General features: G+C 37.1%; 1 protein-coding gene across 1 annotated transcript; it reads left to right on the top strand.

The window, feature by feature from the left end:
- Positions 1-3,284: 3,284 nt before the first annotated feature.
- Positions 3,285-17,386, top strand: snapc1b (small nuclear RNA activating complex, polypeptide 1b). The gene is given in 10 exon segments (NM_200254.1): positions 3,285-3,554; positions 5,010-5,169; positions 7,146-7,286; positions 9,308-9,415; positions 9,631-9,780; positions 12,606-12,650; positions 12,822-12,884; positions 16,130-16,262; positions 16,338-16,403; positions 16,507-17,386. Coding segments are annotated over 10 exon segments (1,053 nt in total). The 5' UTR covers positions 3,285-3,423; the 3' UTR covers positions 16,563-17,386.
- The last annotated feature ends 424 nt before the right edge of the window (positions 17,387-17,810 follow it).

The raw sequence follows: 17,810 nt of genomic DNA, 5'->3' as shown, positions 1-17,810 counted from the left end.
AGTGAATGACGAGAGGACACCATTTTGAGTCTGCACAGAGAATGTTATTATGATAGAGACAGATCGGCAACTTCAGCTCATACCCTTAATTATACATTTTCTACAAAAATAACATTCTACAATATAACAAATAGCTTTTACATCAAGAAATAAAACAAATGATTAAAATTAAACTTAAATATATATTATATATATATATTTGTGTGTGGTATTTATGACCAGTGCTAAGTTCAACGTGGAACAGGTAGAGCACACCTCTTTTGTTCAAGGAAAAGGTGGAAAAGACCGCTCAAACAATAGTGCAGGTATGGCTGCTTGGACTATACCGCCTTGATGTTAACCCCAAGGGGGAAAAGAGGGGAAACCACTGTCGCTTTACAGATTTTTTTTACATTTATATTGTGAACACAAAACAATTTTGAGAATTTGAGGAAAATATAGTGAAATCAAAATGCTAGAAATCATCCTGTTACAATTAAATGGAGGACTATAGGATGAGGAAAATTGTCTGTGAAGAATTTGTCAATCCACTGTCACATCCACATCAGCTTGTTAACACTGACCTGCTAGAAAAGCTTGAAATCATCCTGTTACACGAGTACAAACAGTTAGCTTGACCTAATTTTGAAATATTTCCCAGCGATGGGTTGCAGCTGAAAGGGCATTCGCTGTGTTAAACATCTGCTGGATAAGTTGGTCGGTTCATTCCGCTGTGGCGACCCCAGAATAATAAAGGGACTAAGCCAAAAAAAATGAATGAATGAATAATCTTGGTATATTTCATGTATGGAATGAAGTGTGATTTGCTTAACTCAGGGGTGTCCAACTCAGTATTGGAGGGCCGATGTCCTGTAGAGTTTAATTTCAGCTCGCTTCAACACACCTGCCAGGTAGTTTCTAGTTCATCTGAGCTTGATTAGCTGCTTCAGGTGTGTCTAATTAGGGTTGGAGCTGAACTCTCCAGGACACCAGCCCTCCAGGACAGAGTTTGGACACCGTTGAACTGTTTGCTTAAAAATAACAATGCTGAATAATTTGTACTTAGTCATTTGACATTTACTTTGGAGTGCCTCTAGGACACACTTAATGCACCAGACATTATGTATGACATCATGTGCTTTTCATGCTTATTCATATAACTACCATTTTCATTTATAGCACTGTTTTTGCCTTATTATTTAACATCTCTTGTTTAAATACACTGTTAACAGCAGCTTTGCTAATTATCTTCTTTGTTCCCTATTTCCACCTGGGCATACTCATCCCGAGGCCTCTAGAGATTGTGACCTGTGAAGAGGTGTTGGCAACCAGAAGACTTCTAGAGGTATCCATTATCCTGGACAGGCCGTATCCTGAGCAAATGCTGTGGCAGTCATGGAGGAGTGGAGAGCATGACACTTCTGACTTCTGAAAGACCCAGTGACAGATGAGATGAGTCTCTGCATGAATCTCGTCGGACAGCCTGAACACCCGCTGGTGTCCTACTCACACTTTCAGTTTCTTCACAATGGACATCCAGCGTTCTCAAGCCCCTAGACTGCAGCTCTGCACAAGACGTTTGGCCAGAGTAGAAATCGTCATGCCCAACAGAGTCGGGCTTCTCTCAACGTTTTTTCCTTCACTTTTGTCAATTAGTGAAGTTTGTTCTTCGCCACTGTCGTCAATGGCTTGCTTGGTTTGGGACTTGTGGAGCTGCGCATTGATGAATTTGCTCTTCGATGTTTGGACTTTCAGCAGTGAAAATGAAACCACACTGAACTGAGCTTCATCTCTAAAAACTGGACTGACACATTTTCAATTTACCAGAACTTCTGTGTTAAGCTGCTTTGACACAATCTACATTGTAGAAGTGCTAACGAAACAAACATGAATTAAACTGAATACAACAGTTGTCACTGGGGCAGTACCTTTTTAAAAAGAAAACATTTGTTTTTGTATTAGGCATTAATATGTACTTTTACAAAACCAATATGGATTTTTCTGTACAAACATGTATCCTCAGAAAGGTCCTTTTACCACACAGAGACAGCTCTTATACCTTTCTTTGAGACGGCATCTTTATTTTGTTAGTGTTCTTTATATGAAATAACTTATATGTTGTTATTTCTTTAAATGAAAAAAAGAACTGTTTAATTAATATTCTTTAGAGAACATATAATTGTTTTCTGTATTTCTGCTCCAAATACCTGTTGTAGAACCACTGTATTAACAATGTGTTTGTTTATAAAAATTGAATTCATCAAATCTGTGAGACACTACTGACACTGAACTGTCATTACTTTTTCAGTCATTTTTTTCAGTAATTTACATTAGCATTACTACGACTATAACTTAAGTAAATGCACCTATATCTGCTCTATTATCCTTTAAAATATGATGGTTAAATATGTATAGTTGGTTTCTTTTTGCAATGCAGATATGCATAAATTAAAAAGAAAAAAAACAACAAGCCTAGTCTTATGGCAAAAAAACTGAAAGATTTTCACATGACCTACATACATATGTTATAAAACAAAACTGTAAATATGGGTGCAACACAAAACACATGCTTAAAAATACATTCATAGTCCATATAACAGGTTTTTCTCCATATCAATCATGTTTAGGCTGTTGATAATCATTTGTTGCCTCAAGGAAAGGAAAGCCTAGTCGCTAATGAGCACGCAAAGTCACCTCATATTTGTGTGTTGTTTAACCTTGGTTACAATCATGCCAATATTTTAAAGATTTTTCCCTTTCAATTTCACATTTAATTTTGCTGAAGTTTTGTTAAAATAATGCCTCCCATCATAGGCCTAGTCAATAGAATTAGTCACAAAAGAGTGTTAGTAAAAATGTTAATACCGTGTATGTGGGTGAAAATTTAAGTAAAAGCGCTTTCAATGTGTTTACACAAATAATTTCTTATGGTTGGGTTACTCCTAAAGAGAGTTTTTTTTAAATAATTTTATAATATTAATAGCAACAACAAGACACAAACGGTGGCATAACGCCACAAAAAATGTAAAAACTGCCTGTATATTTTGTGTAATATTCTGGTAAACAGAACACAAACACTGCTCCGTTCAAAAGAATTAGTGAAAGGTGGAGTTATAAGCAGTTGTTCAATGATTTTTGGTATAAAATATGAAGTATTGAATACATTTAGCCCTTTATCTACATCATTATAGTGTACCATATTATATTACAATCTTTAATATTTGTTTATCAGCCTCACCAACAGTTTCCACAGGCGTGCTATGCAGGCGTGGTTAATTTCTCATACAGCCGAAACGCTAGAAGGCGGTAGACATTCATGCTTTTCTCATGAGCTTCTCTAGAAGCATGTGAGAAAACAACAACACAAGTCTCACTTTTAACCCGATTTTATGCATTTTTAAAGTGAAGTGACCAATGAAGTGTTGGTGGTGATTAAATAGCAGGATGGAGCATTTCAGGGAAGTGGTCAAAACAGACATTGAAACACTGCTTGGTCGTCTTCAGGCGGCCGAGTCAGTTCGGTACGAGCAGTTTCTGGAGATCTGGAAGGACATGGATTTCAGCACAGTGTTCTTGTGAGTTTATTATTGATGCTAGTCACTGTATTAAAGCATGGGCCGGTTTAAGATTCTGGTGGTATGAAATCTTGGATATAAAATGTCACGGTTTAAACCAACAAACACATTTACGTTGTAGCGATGTCTGTACAACGTAGCATTTGTTCAAAGGCAACGGCGCCACTTACACTTTCGCCACATTGTTACAACGTAAGACGTGAGAAGGCTGTAATAACGTTGTCATGTGACATTCAGCAACCGTCCCTACTACTTTTATTTGTATTTTTTCCAGGCAGTTTATCAATACTGCCTAGAATACAGGATAAGCAGTAACACGTTTCCAGTATTGCTTAAAAGTAAATATTGTTCATTCATTTTTCTTTTCTTTTTTTATTTAACAACTGCATATGTAAGCTTTGAAGTGTAAAAATGCCACACAAATCAATATAATCAAACTTTTTTTATTTTATATTTCACAACATTTAATACATACAGTACACATCTTATTTATAAGCAAACAGTATATAAAGTTTAGATTATATTAGATACTTAATTATATATATTTAAACTAAAAAGGTAGGCTAAATATTGAGAAGGTAAACAAACAAGAGAAGTAAACAAGAAAGCATTAAAATATAAATAAATAAATAAAAATGCAGACACTACATTGAAGCTCTGGACTGGAAAATAAAGCAGAGAGGGAAGCACAGCTGAAGACCAGGTGTAGTTGTTGGTACGGAGAAAGCAGTCAGAGAAAGAAACCCAACAGAAAAGCCAGTTCAGAGATGGATCCACAGCAGCCACAGGTGAAAGTATGCAGTGAACAAGAGAAAACAGATCAGAGCTTGATACAACAGGACACAAATGACCACTGATGTTATATTTAGCTAAAAGAAATAAAGCAAAACTCATGTCCCCTCGGTCATTGTTAAATGCGACGCCCAACTGTCTGTTGAAATTGAAACAAATTAATTTGATGATGAGTAAATGTTGTACACTACAGTGGTCTTCCATTCCGCCTAAGCACAACCCAAAGCAATGACCGTTTAAATGACAACATTATGACACAGTTTTGACAAGTTTGGTACAACATTGTAGGAAGGTCGCTGAGGCAACGTTGTGTGTTTGTTGATATATCCACTAATCTATATTAGAAAACGCAGTGCTTGTGGCTGATCAGCAACATTTCATGACCGATTGATTGTAAATAAGATTATTACCCTGTTTTACTATGTTATAACTGTGTTTAGTGTTTAAAATTACACATGAACCACATGAAAAATAATGAATGCAAAATACATATTTTCAGTTTTCCACAAATTCCAAATGACATTGAATTATAACCGTGTATTCAATTTACAAGAATATATCCACATTTTTAGTTTAAAACACTTTCCATATCATGTATTTTGATTGTTGACTATTGTTGGTATTTTTTTTTTTCAATGTTTATTTCTATTTTTTTCCCTGCAGTGGTAAACAAGAGCCAAGAGAGAAAAGGATTTTTGCTCGTCTGGTTCTGTCTGTGGCGTGTCAGTATTTCTTCCCTCCATTCACTTTCCAGATCAGAGTCGGGGCCCTTTATCTGCTGTATGGGCTCTACAACACACAGCTCGCCACACCCAGAGAGAAGGTGTGCTGTCATTCTATTCATCTTTACTAGCCCTCTGGGTTTCTGTTTGTCTCAGGGTTTCTGTTTACAGTAGTTTTTTGGTTACTAGAGCCTGAGGTTATTCACTAATGCATCATTACAATCTTATAAAACACATACACAAAATTGTTAAAATGTCTTAACCCCTATGTGCTATTAGGGATGTTTTTATTCACTCTGGGCTAATTTTAAGTGTCAAATTGGCCAATTTGTTTTCAGCAAATAGAATGCTTTGAAAATAAAATTAAAAAAAAAGATTCAAAAATACACTCTGGGCAAATTTACTACCGTTTCGTTATGTTGGTAGTTGTTTTTTCCCCATTGACCTCCATTATAATGAACTTTTTGGATTGTAAAGCCATAACACCATTAGATTAGATTAGATTAGATTAGATTAGATTAGATTAGATTAGATTAGATTCAACTTTATTCTCATTACACATGTACAAGTACAAGGCAACAAAATGCAGTTTAGGTCTAACCAGAAGTGCAATAGCAGCAAGTGCAGGATCTAGGTATAAGTTATAGAGTGCGGTTATAGAAAAACTATGGGTAATGTTTAAAGATGGATGTACTATGAACATTATATAGAGGTTGTATTAACTATGAACAGAGATTAACAATAGATGAACATATATACAGGTTGCTATTAACAATCAGAAGTGTGCTGATACATATGAACATAATTACAAACGTATATGTACAGTGGGTATGTACAATTCAAAATAGATTGGATGAATCAGTGCAATGAATATGTGCAATCTTTAAATGTGCAAATAATAAACAGTACAGTGATTATGGGGAGTATAAGTTATGAGGAGAGTGTGGGGGTGTGTGAGGGGGGCAAAAGAGTCAGTGAGCAGCAGAGTTCAAAGGGAGACAGCTCTGTGGAAAAAGCTGTTCCTCAGTCTGCTGGTTCTTGTCCAGGGGAGCCTAAAGCACCTGCAGGGAGGTAGGATAGAAAACACTCTGTGAGACGGGTGAGAGGAGTCCTTAAAAATACTGCATGCTCGGCGCAGACAGTGTTTTTCTGGATGTCCTCAATTGCAGAAAGTTGGGTCCTTGTGATGCGTTGGGCAGTTTTCACCACGTCTGCAGTGCCTTACGCTTAGCAACAGAGCAGCTTCCATACCAGACTGTGACGCAGTTGGTCAGGATGCTCTCTATTGCACCAAGACGGCTGATGACAGCTGGTTCTTCTTAAGTTGCCTTAAGATCATGTAATCAGGCATTCTTGATTCTTGCTGGTTTTCCCTGCTGAAAAGAGGTAAAGATTTTCATTTTTACTGTTCATCATCAGTTGCTGTGCAAAAAAGCTTAGTATCTGCCTTCTCTATGGAGTATTGTGTGATTGTGTGTGTGTCTGTGTGTGTGAAGGAGAGAGAGACGTTTGTGCACTTATAATATAACCTAATATGTCTGAGAAAATCAAAATAAGCACTTCAGCTCTCAGAAATTTAGTAAACATAGTAAGTGTATTTACACACACACACACACACACACACACACACACACACACACACACACACTATAATCTGCTGTTTTACTGTATAGAACTCCATATAAAAGCCAGAAACGTTTTGCACAGGCCTATCTAAAGCATTAATGGTACCAACTGATGATCAACAGTAAAAATGACACATTTCCCAACAGGAAAAACCATCAACAATCAAGAGTACGTGAGTATATGGTGTCATGGCTTTGCATTTGATTTTTAGGTCAGTGGGAGAAAAACAGCCACCAACTTAACGAAAGAGGAGTCGATTTACTATACTATACATGAGGGTTTAATGTGAACATGTGTGTGTTTTTTGAGCTTACCAATTATCATTGCAAACACAAAGCAACATTTGAAGATATAAAATATTCTTAATTTGACATGAAAGGGTAATTAAATGACGATGTTTTGCATTTAAATGCAACTCATGCTGTGTTTTTCTGCAAATTCTTCTTTTTAGATTCGCATCGCTCTGAAGGACTGGAAGGATGCTATGCAGTTTGAGAGGGATGCGATGAACTCACAACATTATGATGTTACATATATCTTCAGAAAGCTCCTGTCAGAAAAAGCTTTCCACTTTACGGCCATGCCAAACCTGGTAGGTTACAAAGCTCTGTGTTTATGCATATCAAGTGTAATCAAGTGTAAAAAATGGAATTAATTACACAACATTTTGCCCAGAAAACATTTTCGACCTAATTTAAGCCTATATTTATTGTTGTCCTCTTGAAATTGATGAAATTGCGTCTTAATTCCAGATATAAACAGTATCCAACCAACATTTTACTTTGTCCTGAGTAATTAGTAGTATGGTAGTTTAATCATTGCTCATTATTGTGTAATTTCTCTGTAAACCATTTACAAAGTTGGCTACCGTATGATGCATAGTCAGTTAGAATAAATACCAATATGGATCAGATCATATGGAATGGGTAGAGTGTTAAAGGTGACCTATTATGCCCTTTTTTCAAGAAATAAAATAAGTCTCTGATGTCCTTAAAGCAGGGGTCTCGCTCGCTCGCCCGCGGGCCATTTGCGGCCCTCAGTGCAATATTTTGTGGCCCGCGCCGACCGCTGTACTCTGACAGAATCAGCGGAGCGGGGAGAGAGAGAGCTCCCCGCTGCGCTGATTCTATCCGTACACAGCGCGCTTGTCACTCAATGCGCGTTGTCGCGCGCGTTCTGATCAGCTGTGTTGTCGCGCATGTACTCAAGAGCGGTGTTATCGCGCGCCTACTGAAGAGCGGGACCGAGGGTGTGTCGCGTCGTGGGGGCACTTTTGATCATTTTGGAAAGGCACTTTCTATGCAAGACTAAAAAGGGCATGTGCTCTGCACAGGTTGAGCCCTATGTGTGCACGTGCCTGCCCCGCATCTTATATATATTATCAGCCTGATCTCACGAGAAAACGTAAGTATTTTACGTTTTGCCAGTTTAGTGGCTAATTCGTACGAATTCGTACGAGTTCAGTCGTACGAAATGGTACGATTTTAAAAGGAGGCGTGGCACCTGACCCCACCCCTAACCCCAACCGTCATTAGGGGGATAAGCAAATCGTATTAAATTGTACGAATTAGATCGTACGAATTCATACGAATTAGCCACTAAATGAAAAAGTTACGAATTGCCATGAGATTGTGTTGATATTGTAGATACAGACTGGTACAGACTGATTTGACTGGAGTGGGGTGGGGGTGTTTTATTTATACTTATGTACGCCTTTTTTAGGTGAGGGAATGGAAGTTTTGAGTGAGTTCCCCCATTTTTTTCCCTAGGACTTCAATTAGTCAAAGTACAGGTCTAGACTTAATGATGATCATCTTCAAGCCTGAGGGTCTCAACTGCTTCCGCTCTAAAGCCAAATGTGGTTCAGATTTGTGAGAAGAAGCGCTGTCAAGTCTCTGGCAGCAAGAAGTAGGCAAAAGATGCCATGTTCAGAAGAACTGTTCATAATCTTCACTCAATGTTCTATTAATGTTCAGGACACTTCATGTTCAGAAGAAATAATTAAAACTGTTAATAATGACATTTGAGGACTTTTTTTTGTGAAATCCCTTATGCGGCCCAGCCTCACCCAGACTTTGCCTCCTGCGGCCCCCAGGTAAATTGAGTTTGAGACCCCTGCCTTAAAGGGTGTATGTGATGTTTCAGCTCAAATTACACCACAGATATTTGATTATAACTCTTTGAAATTGCCTCTAGGCTTTGATCCAGATTGGTGACTGTTGCTTTAAATTCAAATCCAGAGGGCGGAGTTACAAAGCCTGTGCCTCTTTGAGATAGTCACTAATGGGTGGGACGACAAATACATATACTGATGACAGATTGTCAATCTAAGTGTTTCTGTGGACAGTTTTTATCAAGTGTGATTACATAAAATAGAATTAATATATTTTTTACCAATAGAGGCTGGATATATTCACACAATGTTGCCACAAAGATGTGTTGAAACCCCTTATGAAAGTGATTTTTACATAATAGGTCCTCTTTAAATGTTGCCATTATGGGGCAATATATTTTATTGTGCTGTGTTTGTCCAAGATGTTCAGGTTAATCCGAGTAAACAGATTTAACTTGATGTTTGCAAACTCTGCAGGTGTTTATTGTGCATATTTACAGCTCTGCTCTAGGGAAAAGAAGAAAGATGGGAAGAGGAAAGATGTCTGTGAAGAATTTGTCGATCCACCGTCACGTCCACAACAGCTTGTTAACACTGACCTGCTAGAGGTGAGTCATGGCAGCAACATTGAAATGAATAAAAAATGCATTGCTACAGCATGTTTCATTAAAGGTCCAGACTGTAGAAATTGCATTTAATTTGTAATGTTTGAAGGTTTTGGAATGCAATGTATTTGACAGTGCCATTATTGTAAAAAAGTGTAAATTGCTTGCAAATGTAGGAGATTTTAAAGTGGTTAACGTGTAGTTTCTCTGGTCCACAGGAAATTACAAATATCCACACACATTATGAGGGTTTGAAGAAAGCTGTATTCACAGAACCAGATCCAAACATGGATCTGATCCAACAAAATCTGGTTCCCAAACTAAGCAGTTCCATCATTACCTTTTCAACCTGGCAGAAGCATCGCGCGGTGAGTATTGTGCTGGATTTCTTCCTTCATTCATTCATTGATTCATTCATTCATTTTCTTTTCGGCTTAGTCCCTTAGTCGCCAAAACAGAATTACCACCAAGTTATCCAGCATATGTTTTGTGCAGCGGATGCCCTTCCAGCTGCAACCCGTCACTGGGAAACATCCATACACCTTCACACACATACACTTTGGCCAATTCTTAGCATACTCAATTCACCTGTACCGCATGTCTGTGGGGGAAACCGGAGCACCCGGAGGAAACCCACATGAACGCAGGGAGAACATGCAAACTCCACAGAGAAATGCCAAATGACCCAGCCAAGGCTCGAACCAGCGACCTTCTTGGGATGCCTTCATTTAAAACCCTAAATAAACAAATCCTCTCTTCACTAAATTTCTTGATTAGAGTTTTGTTTAGGACCATCATTTTTATTGTCTTTTAAGGAATAATTAGATTCATACCTTACCACATGGTATCTTGATGGGTTCTGCAAATGAAGCCAATGTTCACTCCAGGAAGAAAATTAATAAAAAATACACTTTTATTAATAAAATAAATCTAAAGGTGAAAGATGAATGAAAGCAAATACAAAAACAAAACAAAAATCCTTATTCTCTGTTGAGAATAAAGGGCCTAAGACTTACAATATTCATAAGTCAGTTTAAGTGTGCTGCTGGTTTGTATCACCCAGCCTTTTATACAGTACTCAAGCCTGTGAATACAGGTGTGCCTTTAACGTTTTAAGCTATCAATGTTTAATATAGGGCGATGCGGTTGGCGGTTCATTCCATTGTGGCGACCCCAGATTAATAAAGGGACTAAGTCGAAAATAAAATAAATGAATGAATGTTTGATATACTTGAGTATATCACAAAATTTTTAATACAAAGAAGAAATCCCTATGAGCAAAGTAATAATCAAAGTTTGATATACTTTGATATATATCTGTTAATTCAGAGAAGAAAATTTTTTTTGTTCTCTATAGTTTTGTAATTACTCTCTGGGTTGATAAACCTAAATAAAAACATAGCAAAGTGTTTCTTCTATTACATCAGCATTCGGGCAGTCATCCAGGGATCTAGTTCATCCAAGGCCATAGCTCCTAGTTCAAGTTCAATTTATTTATATAGCACGTTTTCAACTGCCACAAAGTGCTTTACAGAGAAAATACAAACAAGCAGTATGGACATAAACAAAACAGCAACAGGCACATAATGTAAAAGAGAGCATAACAGATGTAAAACAGATTATACAACCACAGTTTGGTTTCAATGCCTAAAATAAGAAAGTAAGAGACCCTTTAAATAATTCTGCCTATAGTTAAAAGATGCTACCACATTTGACCACATTGCCCAGGATTAAAAACAAGATCATTATGCTTCAAAAGACCTAGAAACTAGATAAGTCTTTAATTTAGACTTTAAAAATTAGCAGTGATGAAGCCATTTTTTATTCTAGAGGCAGCACATTTCAAAGGCGAGGACCGGCTATAGCGAATGCATGTTCGCCCTTACTTTTAAGGTGGGCCTTTGGGGTTTTAGAAACTGATCAGCAGAACGCAAATGTCTGGATGGAGTGTAGTCCACAATCAGTTGGGATTAATAATGGAGGCTCAGGCTATGTAAGGCCATGTAAGGTTTTATACACAAAGAGAAGGATTTTAAATAAGATTCTTTGTCTCACTGGTAGCCAATAGAGAGACCTCAAAATGGTAGTGACGTGCAAATTTCGGGCTTTTCGTTAAAAATATAGCTGTAGGCGAGCGATCTGAGACTTAGGCAGTCCAAAATAGAGAGAGTTACAATAGTCTAAAGGGGAGGTTATAAGCGCATGTATGGCAATTTGTAGGGAATGTGAAATAAGGGAGGACTTCAGTTAAGAGAGAAGGCGAAGTTGATCAAAGCTATTTTCAACCACACTTGGAATATATTTATTCAATTTTAAGTTCTGATCTAATGTTACGCCCATGGGTGGCCTGCCTGCAGTGATCTGAACTCCTAGCTGGCAAAGAATATCTCTTTCTGAAGATAACGCTCCCAGGCTTCCTCCAGGCTTTCCGATTGTAATAGTTGGTTAGAAGTGTCATCTGGACCGTTTCTTCTTTATGGTCAGCAGAAACCTGAACCATTTTAGGTCGTTGTCATTGTCCTCTTCTAACTCTCTGTCAAAGGCGCCTCTGTCGTCTTTTATGTTTCTTCTCATTGCTAATAGATGTTTTGCATGCATAGGAATATCTGAATATGTAAGTACATTTTGTGTCTTTTACAGTTAAAGTCATTAAACCAACCAGATACTACAGTATATGTAAGCTAATGAATGAATACTTCATTATTGTTTTTAATTATAATTTAATACTTTTATTCATCAAGTAAGCACTAAATTTGGCACAAAAGACATACCTAATATAACACAAGATAAACTTATATGTATGTATGTATGTATGTATGTATGTATGTATGTATGTATGTATGTATGTATGTATATAGACAATATCCAAAAGTATTAAGTTTTTAACAAAAATTGGGAGAAATCTTAATTTAGCATCACAATAGAGTGATTTATGCGTTTACATGATTAAAATACATTGTATATATTAATATAGTAAATGGCGTTATTAAAGTTACACATTTAAACATGTATCAATATGTCAAACTCACTATTGTTATTGTATGAAGCTTTTTAATTTCTAATCTATTTAGAAAACTTTCATCCCAAACATTACATTTTAGTCTATGTATGCATCAGTTTTGGCACAAAATCCTGACTACGCAATTTGTTTATTTGTCAATGACTGTCTAACACAACTTTTTTTTTTTTGTAGCAATTTGAAGAGCAGGATCCTGGAGAAGGACCTTCGAATCAAGAAGTAAGAGACTGAGATTAAAAATGTTCTTCATTTTTCTCTCTTTTTAATTATATATAGTGCTTCATTCCCTACTTCAGCAATGCAGAAAATAGTGTAGAGATGTTGCAGTACTCTTGTTTTACCACAGGGTTGTGATATTATCTGTGTTTTCTCTCCGTCTCTTTCCTAAAGAGCTCCAGCAGAGCCCAGCTGCTAGCATCAATCAAATCCAAATCATACGGACAAGTTGTGGAGGTAACATGAATGCATAAAATAAATTTGATTTAAAACATTGACATAGCCTTTACAATGTCCCTGTTATACTTTTTTTAAGGTTGACAATTCACATGATTTGGAGTTTTTCGACAATAGGTTTACATCTATCTAAGCTCAGAAAACACTTTAATTCCTCAATATATACGTTGCAGCATCAGCTCTTTTCTCAAACAGTTCAAGAATCCAGTTTCATTAAAATCATGAATATTTCACAAATCTGAAGAATAATCATATGTTTTTAAAGTGCAAAATTTATATTCATAAACATCTATTAAACTCTTTTGGCAGCCTTACCAAGATATCTTAACAGAGAAGGGCAAAGGGATGGAATCTAACTGAAGACTGAGGGGTTAGGAGGAAGATAAGGGGTGGTGGGATGCTGGAAAAATGTTTCAGTTGACACAGTGCAATGGCTGCTACTCTTATACACCCATATAATAGTGATTGACACACCTGAAAGATTAGGCTCCTCCCGAACCTGCCTCGTGAACTTTATTAAGTTCTTAAATATTTAAATTACACATTTTGTAGGCAAATTATTTAAAACGATAACTAAGTTTACATGGACATCAGTAATCAAATGATTTGCCTTAATCTGAATAAGACAACAATATGACTAAGGTGTTTACATGAGTTATATTTCGAACTGTCATGTTCCTATTTAACATGTTATAATACATAGTTTGGGTGACACGATAGCGCAGTGGATAGCGCTGTCACCTCACATTAAGAAGGTTACTGGTTTGAGTCTCATCTGGGTCAGTTGGCATTTCTGTGTGGAGGTTGCATGTTCTCCCAGTGTTTTAGTGGGTTTCCTCTGGGTGCTCCGGTTTCCTCCGGCGTTTCACGCAACAACAGTTGGTGTTCATCATTGCAACATATGTGATTTTGGGCATTACGTTTTTAATTTTGGGACTAGTTCACCTGCAGTTCATTTCTCACACTGTACATGCAAACAGACGACGGTGGATATCAATTCTCAAGCAGCACTTTCTGCCATTTTATTTACTAATGTTTCATTCATGCACCCACAACAAAGTCACTTCAAAGTCAAGGCACTTTATGATGTCCATTAAGGCTGCTCGATTATGGGAAAAATCATGAACACGATTATTCAAAACGATTATCAATTAAAGTCAAAATAATTCGCCCTCCTGTGAATTTTTTAAAATAAATATTTCCCAAATGATGTTTAACAGATTCAGGAATTTTTTGCAGTTTTTCCTATAATATTTTTTTCTTCTTGAGAAAATCTTATTTGTTTTATTTTAGCTAGAATAAAAGCAGGTTTAAATATTTTGAAACCTATTTTAAGGTCAATATTATTAGCCCCCTTAAGCAATATTTTTTTTAGTTGTTTGCAGAAGAAACTACTGTTATACAATGACTTGCCTAATTGCTTTAATTAAGCCTTTGAATGTCACTTTAAGCTGAATACTACTAGTGTCTTGAAAAATATCTAGTAAAATATTATTTACTGTCATCATGGCAAAGATCAAATAAATCAGTTATTAAAAATGAGTTATTAAAACTATTAAATTTAGAAATGGGTTGAAAAAATCTTAAACATGTTAAACAGAAATTGGGTGGGAATATAAAGGGTTGCTAATAATTCACGAGGGCTATTAATTCTGACCTGAACTGTATATGTAGTTATTTTTCTCCTTGTAAATAAGGAAAGAGAAATAAATACAATAGAATAAAAATATGAAACAAACTGTGCTTTAAACATCTTCACTGTAAGACAAAACTTTTATTATAGCTACAAAAGTCCTTCACTCAAGAGCAGTGAGTGACTTTATCCCTTTGTTTGATTAATAATGATAAAAACAGTCGGCAGCAGGAATGTAGCACGCTGTCACTTTAAAAGCAGAACGGTTCTGATTTATGGTTTCACTTTCACATGTGTTTTGATTCTCAACTTATGTTTATTACATAAATGTGGGTTAATATAAATAATCTTCAAACACAAATGTGCATTTATTTGTCCATTAAAGCGCTCACGTTAAGATGACTTTAGATTTGTGTGTTCTGCTCGTCTCTGAGGCTGAGCGCATAAACACAACAGCATGCGATCTCTTTCACGCTTTTAAAAACATGAATGATTCGAATGTACAACAGTGAATGTTGAGCATCCTGTACTGCAAACAATACATTACAGTACATGCTTTGAGTCATTTTCATGTGAATCTGTGCTTTGCAAAGCAACAAATGTGTACAACTTGAAAGGGGCGGTATATGATGCAATAATCGTTTTATCTAGATTAATGTGTTTTCATAATCGTTAGTAGCCGAAATCGAAACTGTATTTCGATTAATTGCACAGCTCTAATGTCCATTTCTTCCAGAATTCTCAGCATGTAACGTAATGTAATGTGTATTTATATAGTGCATTTATTGTGAATGGCCAAACACCCAAAGCACTTCACAATTATGAGGGGGAGGGGGTTCTCTCCATACACCACCAGTGTGCAGCATCCACTTGGATGAAACGACGGCAGCCACAGGACAATAGCATCAGTGTGCTCACCACACACCAGCTCTAGGTAGAGTGGAGAGACAGTGATTGGGCCAATTTGGTGGATGGGTATGATGGGTAGGGGCCAATGGAAAAAATTTGGCCAGGACACTGGGGTTACACCACAGATAGTCAGGACCTTGGTTTATCTCATCCGTAAGACGTCGCTCACTGACAGTATGGTGTCCCCTTCACTATATTAGGGCATTAGGACTCACAGAGACCACAGGTTAAGTGCCCCCTGCTGGCCTCACTAACAGCAGCCTAGTTTTCCCATGTGGTCTCCCGTCCAGGCATTGACCAGGCTCAGCTTCAGTGAGTAACTGGTCTTGGGCTGCAGGGTGATATGGCTTTGGCATAGTCAACATAGTCATTGTTTCCTGCTAGCACCCAAAATGTGCTCTCTTGCTTGAAACCATTCTCATTTGTTTGTCTTTTCTCATTCTCCTTGTTTGTTATGCAGCAAAAATGTACTACACTATGGTGATAGTTTGATTAAGTGGTTTACATGACTGTACTGTACTTCAATAATGCGACTAAAATCGGCATACTCCACATATCTTAATTTGACTATAGTCGGATTAATGTAATCAAAAATTCTGTTTACATGGTAGTCTCCTAATCAGAGTATCGTCATAATCATATTAAGTCAGAGTATTAGTGTCCATGTAAACGTTCTCACTGTTTTCAATGATGTCTACATTAGGCTTCCAAGTCCCGACGTCACAGGCAAACAGAGTTGATCCCTGCAGCTGGAGCAGAGCTGGAGCACAATGTGTCATCAAAAAAGAAAAGCTCATCACTCAAAGCACGAACTCATTTACGCTTTAAAGCTCAGGGTAAGTCCTGTCCAGCCGAAATAACTTACAAGGTGCAATTAATAACGATTGAGTATAACCATTTCTGTATTGTAGGAAATGACAGTGAGGAGACGACGAGGATGTGGTGTTTGAGTTCAGTCAAAGAAAAGAAAGCATCAAGTAAGCAAACAGGGTTTTTGGATTTCACCTTGTTGCACAAACTGAGTGTGTCCTAAATTCATGCAAGAGCTTCCTTTTTTAACTCTTCATTTCACTTCTGCAGGAAAACTGGTGAAAAGATTCAACTGGAAACCTGAAGGTAGCAGCGATCCCACTTAACGTTAAGCCCCGCCATCTGGACTGGATGTGATTGGCGGGCCGCCCAGTGTTAAAAGCTAGTGCAATTTGTTCCTCGAGCTCCCGTTTCATCTGATTTGTTTTAATCTAATTTTACTTTTCTGCTCTTGGGTTAAAAGGGCGATAAATAGACATTGCTTTTGTTTATTAAGCAACACGTGACATTTTTAAGACTGCTCTTTTAATATTTGTACAGATTTGTATTTTAAGATTTTGGAGTAGATTACAGTTTCATAAAAGACATTTTCAGAACAATTGAGCATTTGCTGTTTTTATTGTTATATTAGATGGTTTTAAATGTTATGGAGTTAACTTGTTAACAAAGGATCAGTAGCGTGACTATGCCTCACTTTTTAACCAATCACCTACTCTATAAAACTTATTTAAGGCAGATCAGCTCTCTAGCATTGTTCTTCTCAATCTTTCAAACCCAACCTCACTCCCTCTATTTGCTTGCTTTTTATTAACAATCAGATAACCCTCTCTTCCCTCCTAGGTTGAATCGGGGGGGGGGTCCATTCACTCAACTTAAATATTACAGAGACAGTACTCCCACTCTTGAGTCTCTGGGCATCATCGTAGGATGCCCGATCAAGCGACCTACCTGTTCACTGTTTATCCTCGTACTTCCCTTCCCCTTCCTCTCACTATTCCTTTACCTTTCCTTTCATCCTTACAATAAAGTCAAGCTCAAAGTGTGGCGTAGTCCATGCTGGTGAAATTGATTTTATGATTCAGAAGTTTGCATTTCATCACTCAACTTTTTGTTGTATATGAGCCAACTAATAGATCTCTGGTGCACTGAAGAGAGTTGTGTGGTCTTTGCTATGCATGTGGTCTCATTCTTTCTAATCTGAAGGTTTTATTGATGTGCTCATTCAGCTGCTTGATTTAATCAATATCTTGTATCACTTCCAATCCTGGCTCTTCTCTACCTCGCTCTTTCACTCCTCGGCCGAAGTGTGATGATTTAGGTCTGCAGTATTGTCAGGACTGATACCGTTTGCACCTAATAGGCCGTAGCTTTTAAGAGGAATTCAATATATCTAAATCATATTGCCTGATTGCACATAAAAGAAGATGTATTGTTCTATGCAAGCCAGAGTTGAGACACTGCAATGGAAGTATCTAATAAATCATCAATAAACAATAAAAAATTATATATAACTATTTTATTTGAAATTACAATTACAGCTTGAAACTTTTATTTCTGAAATAAAACTTTATGTA

Source organism: Danio rerio, chromosome 13 (assembly GCF_049306965.1).
Source record: "Danio rerio strain Tuebingen ecotype United States chromosome 13, GRCz12tu, whole genome shotgun sequence".
Taxonomy (NCBI): domain Eukaryota; kingdom Metazoa; phylum Chordata; class Actinopteri; order Cypriniformes; family Danionidae; genus Danio; species Danio rerio.
The sequence above is the reverse complement of the archived record's forward strand: the minus strand, read 5'-3'. Positions and strand labels throughout refer to the sequence as shown.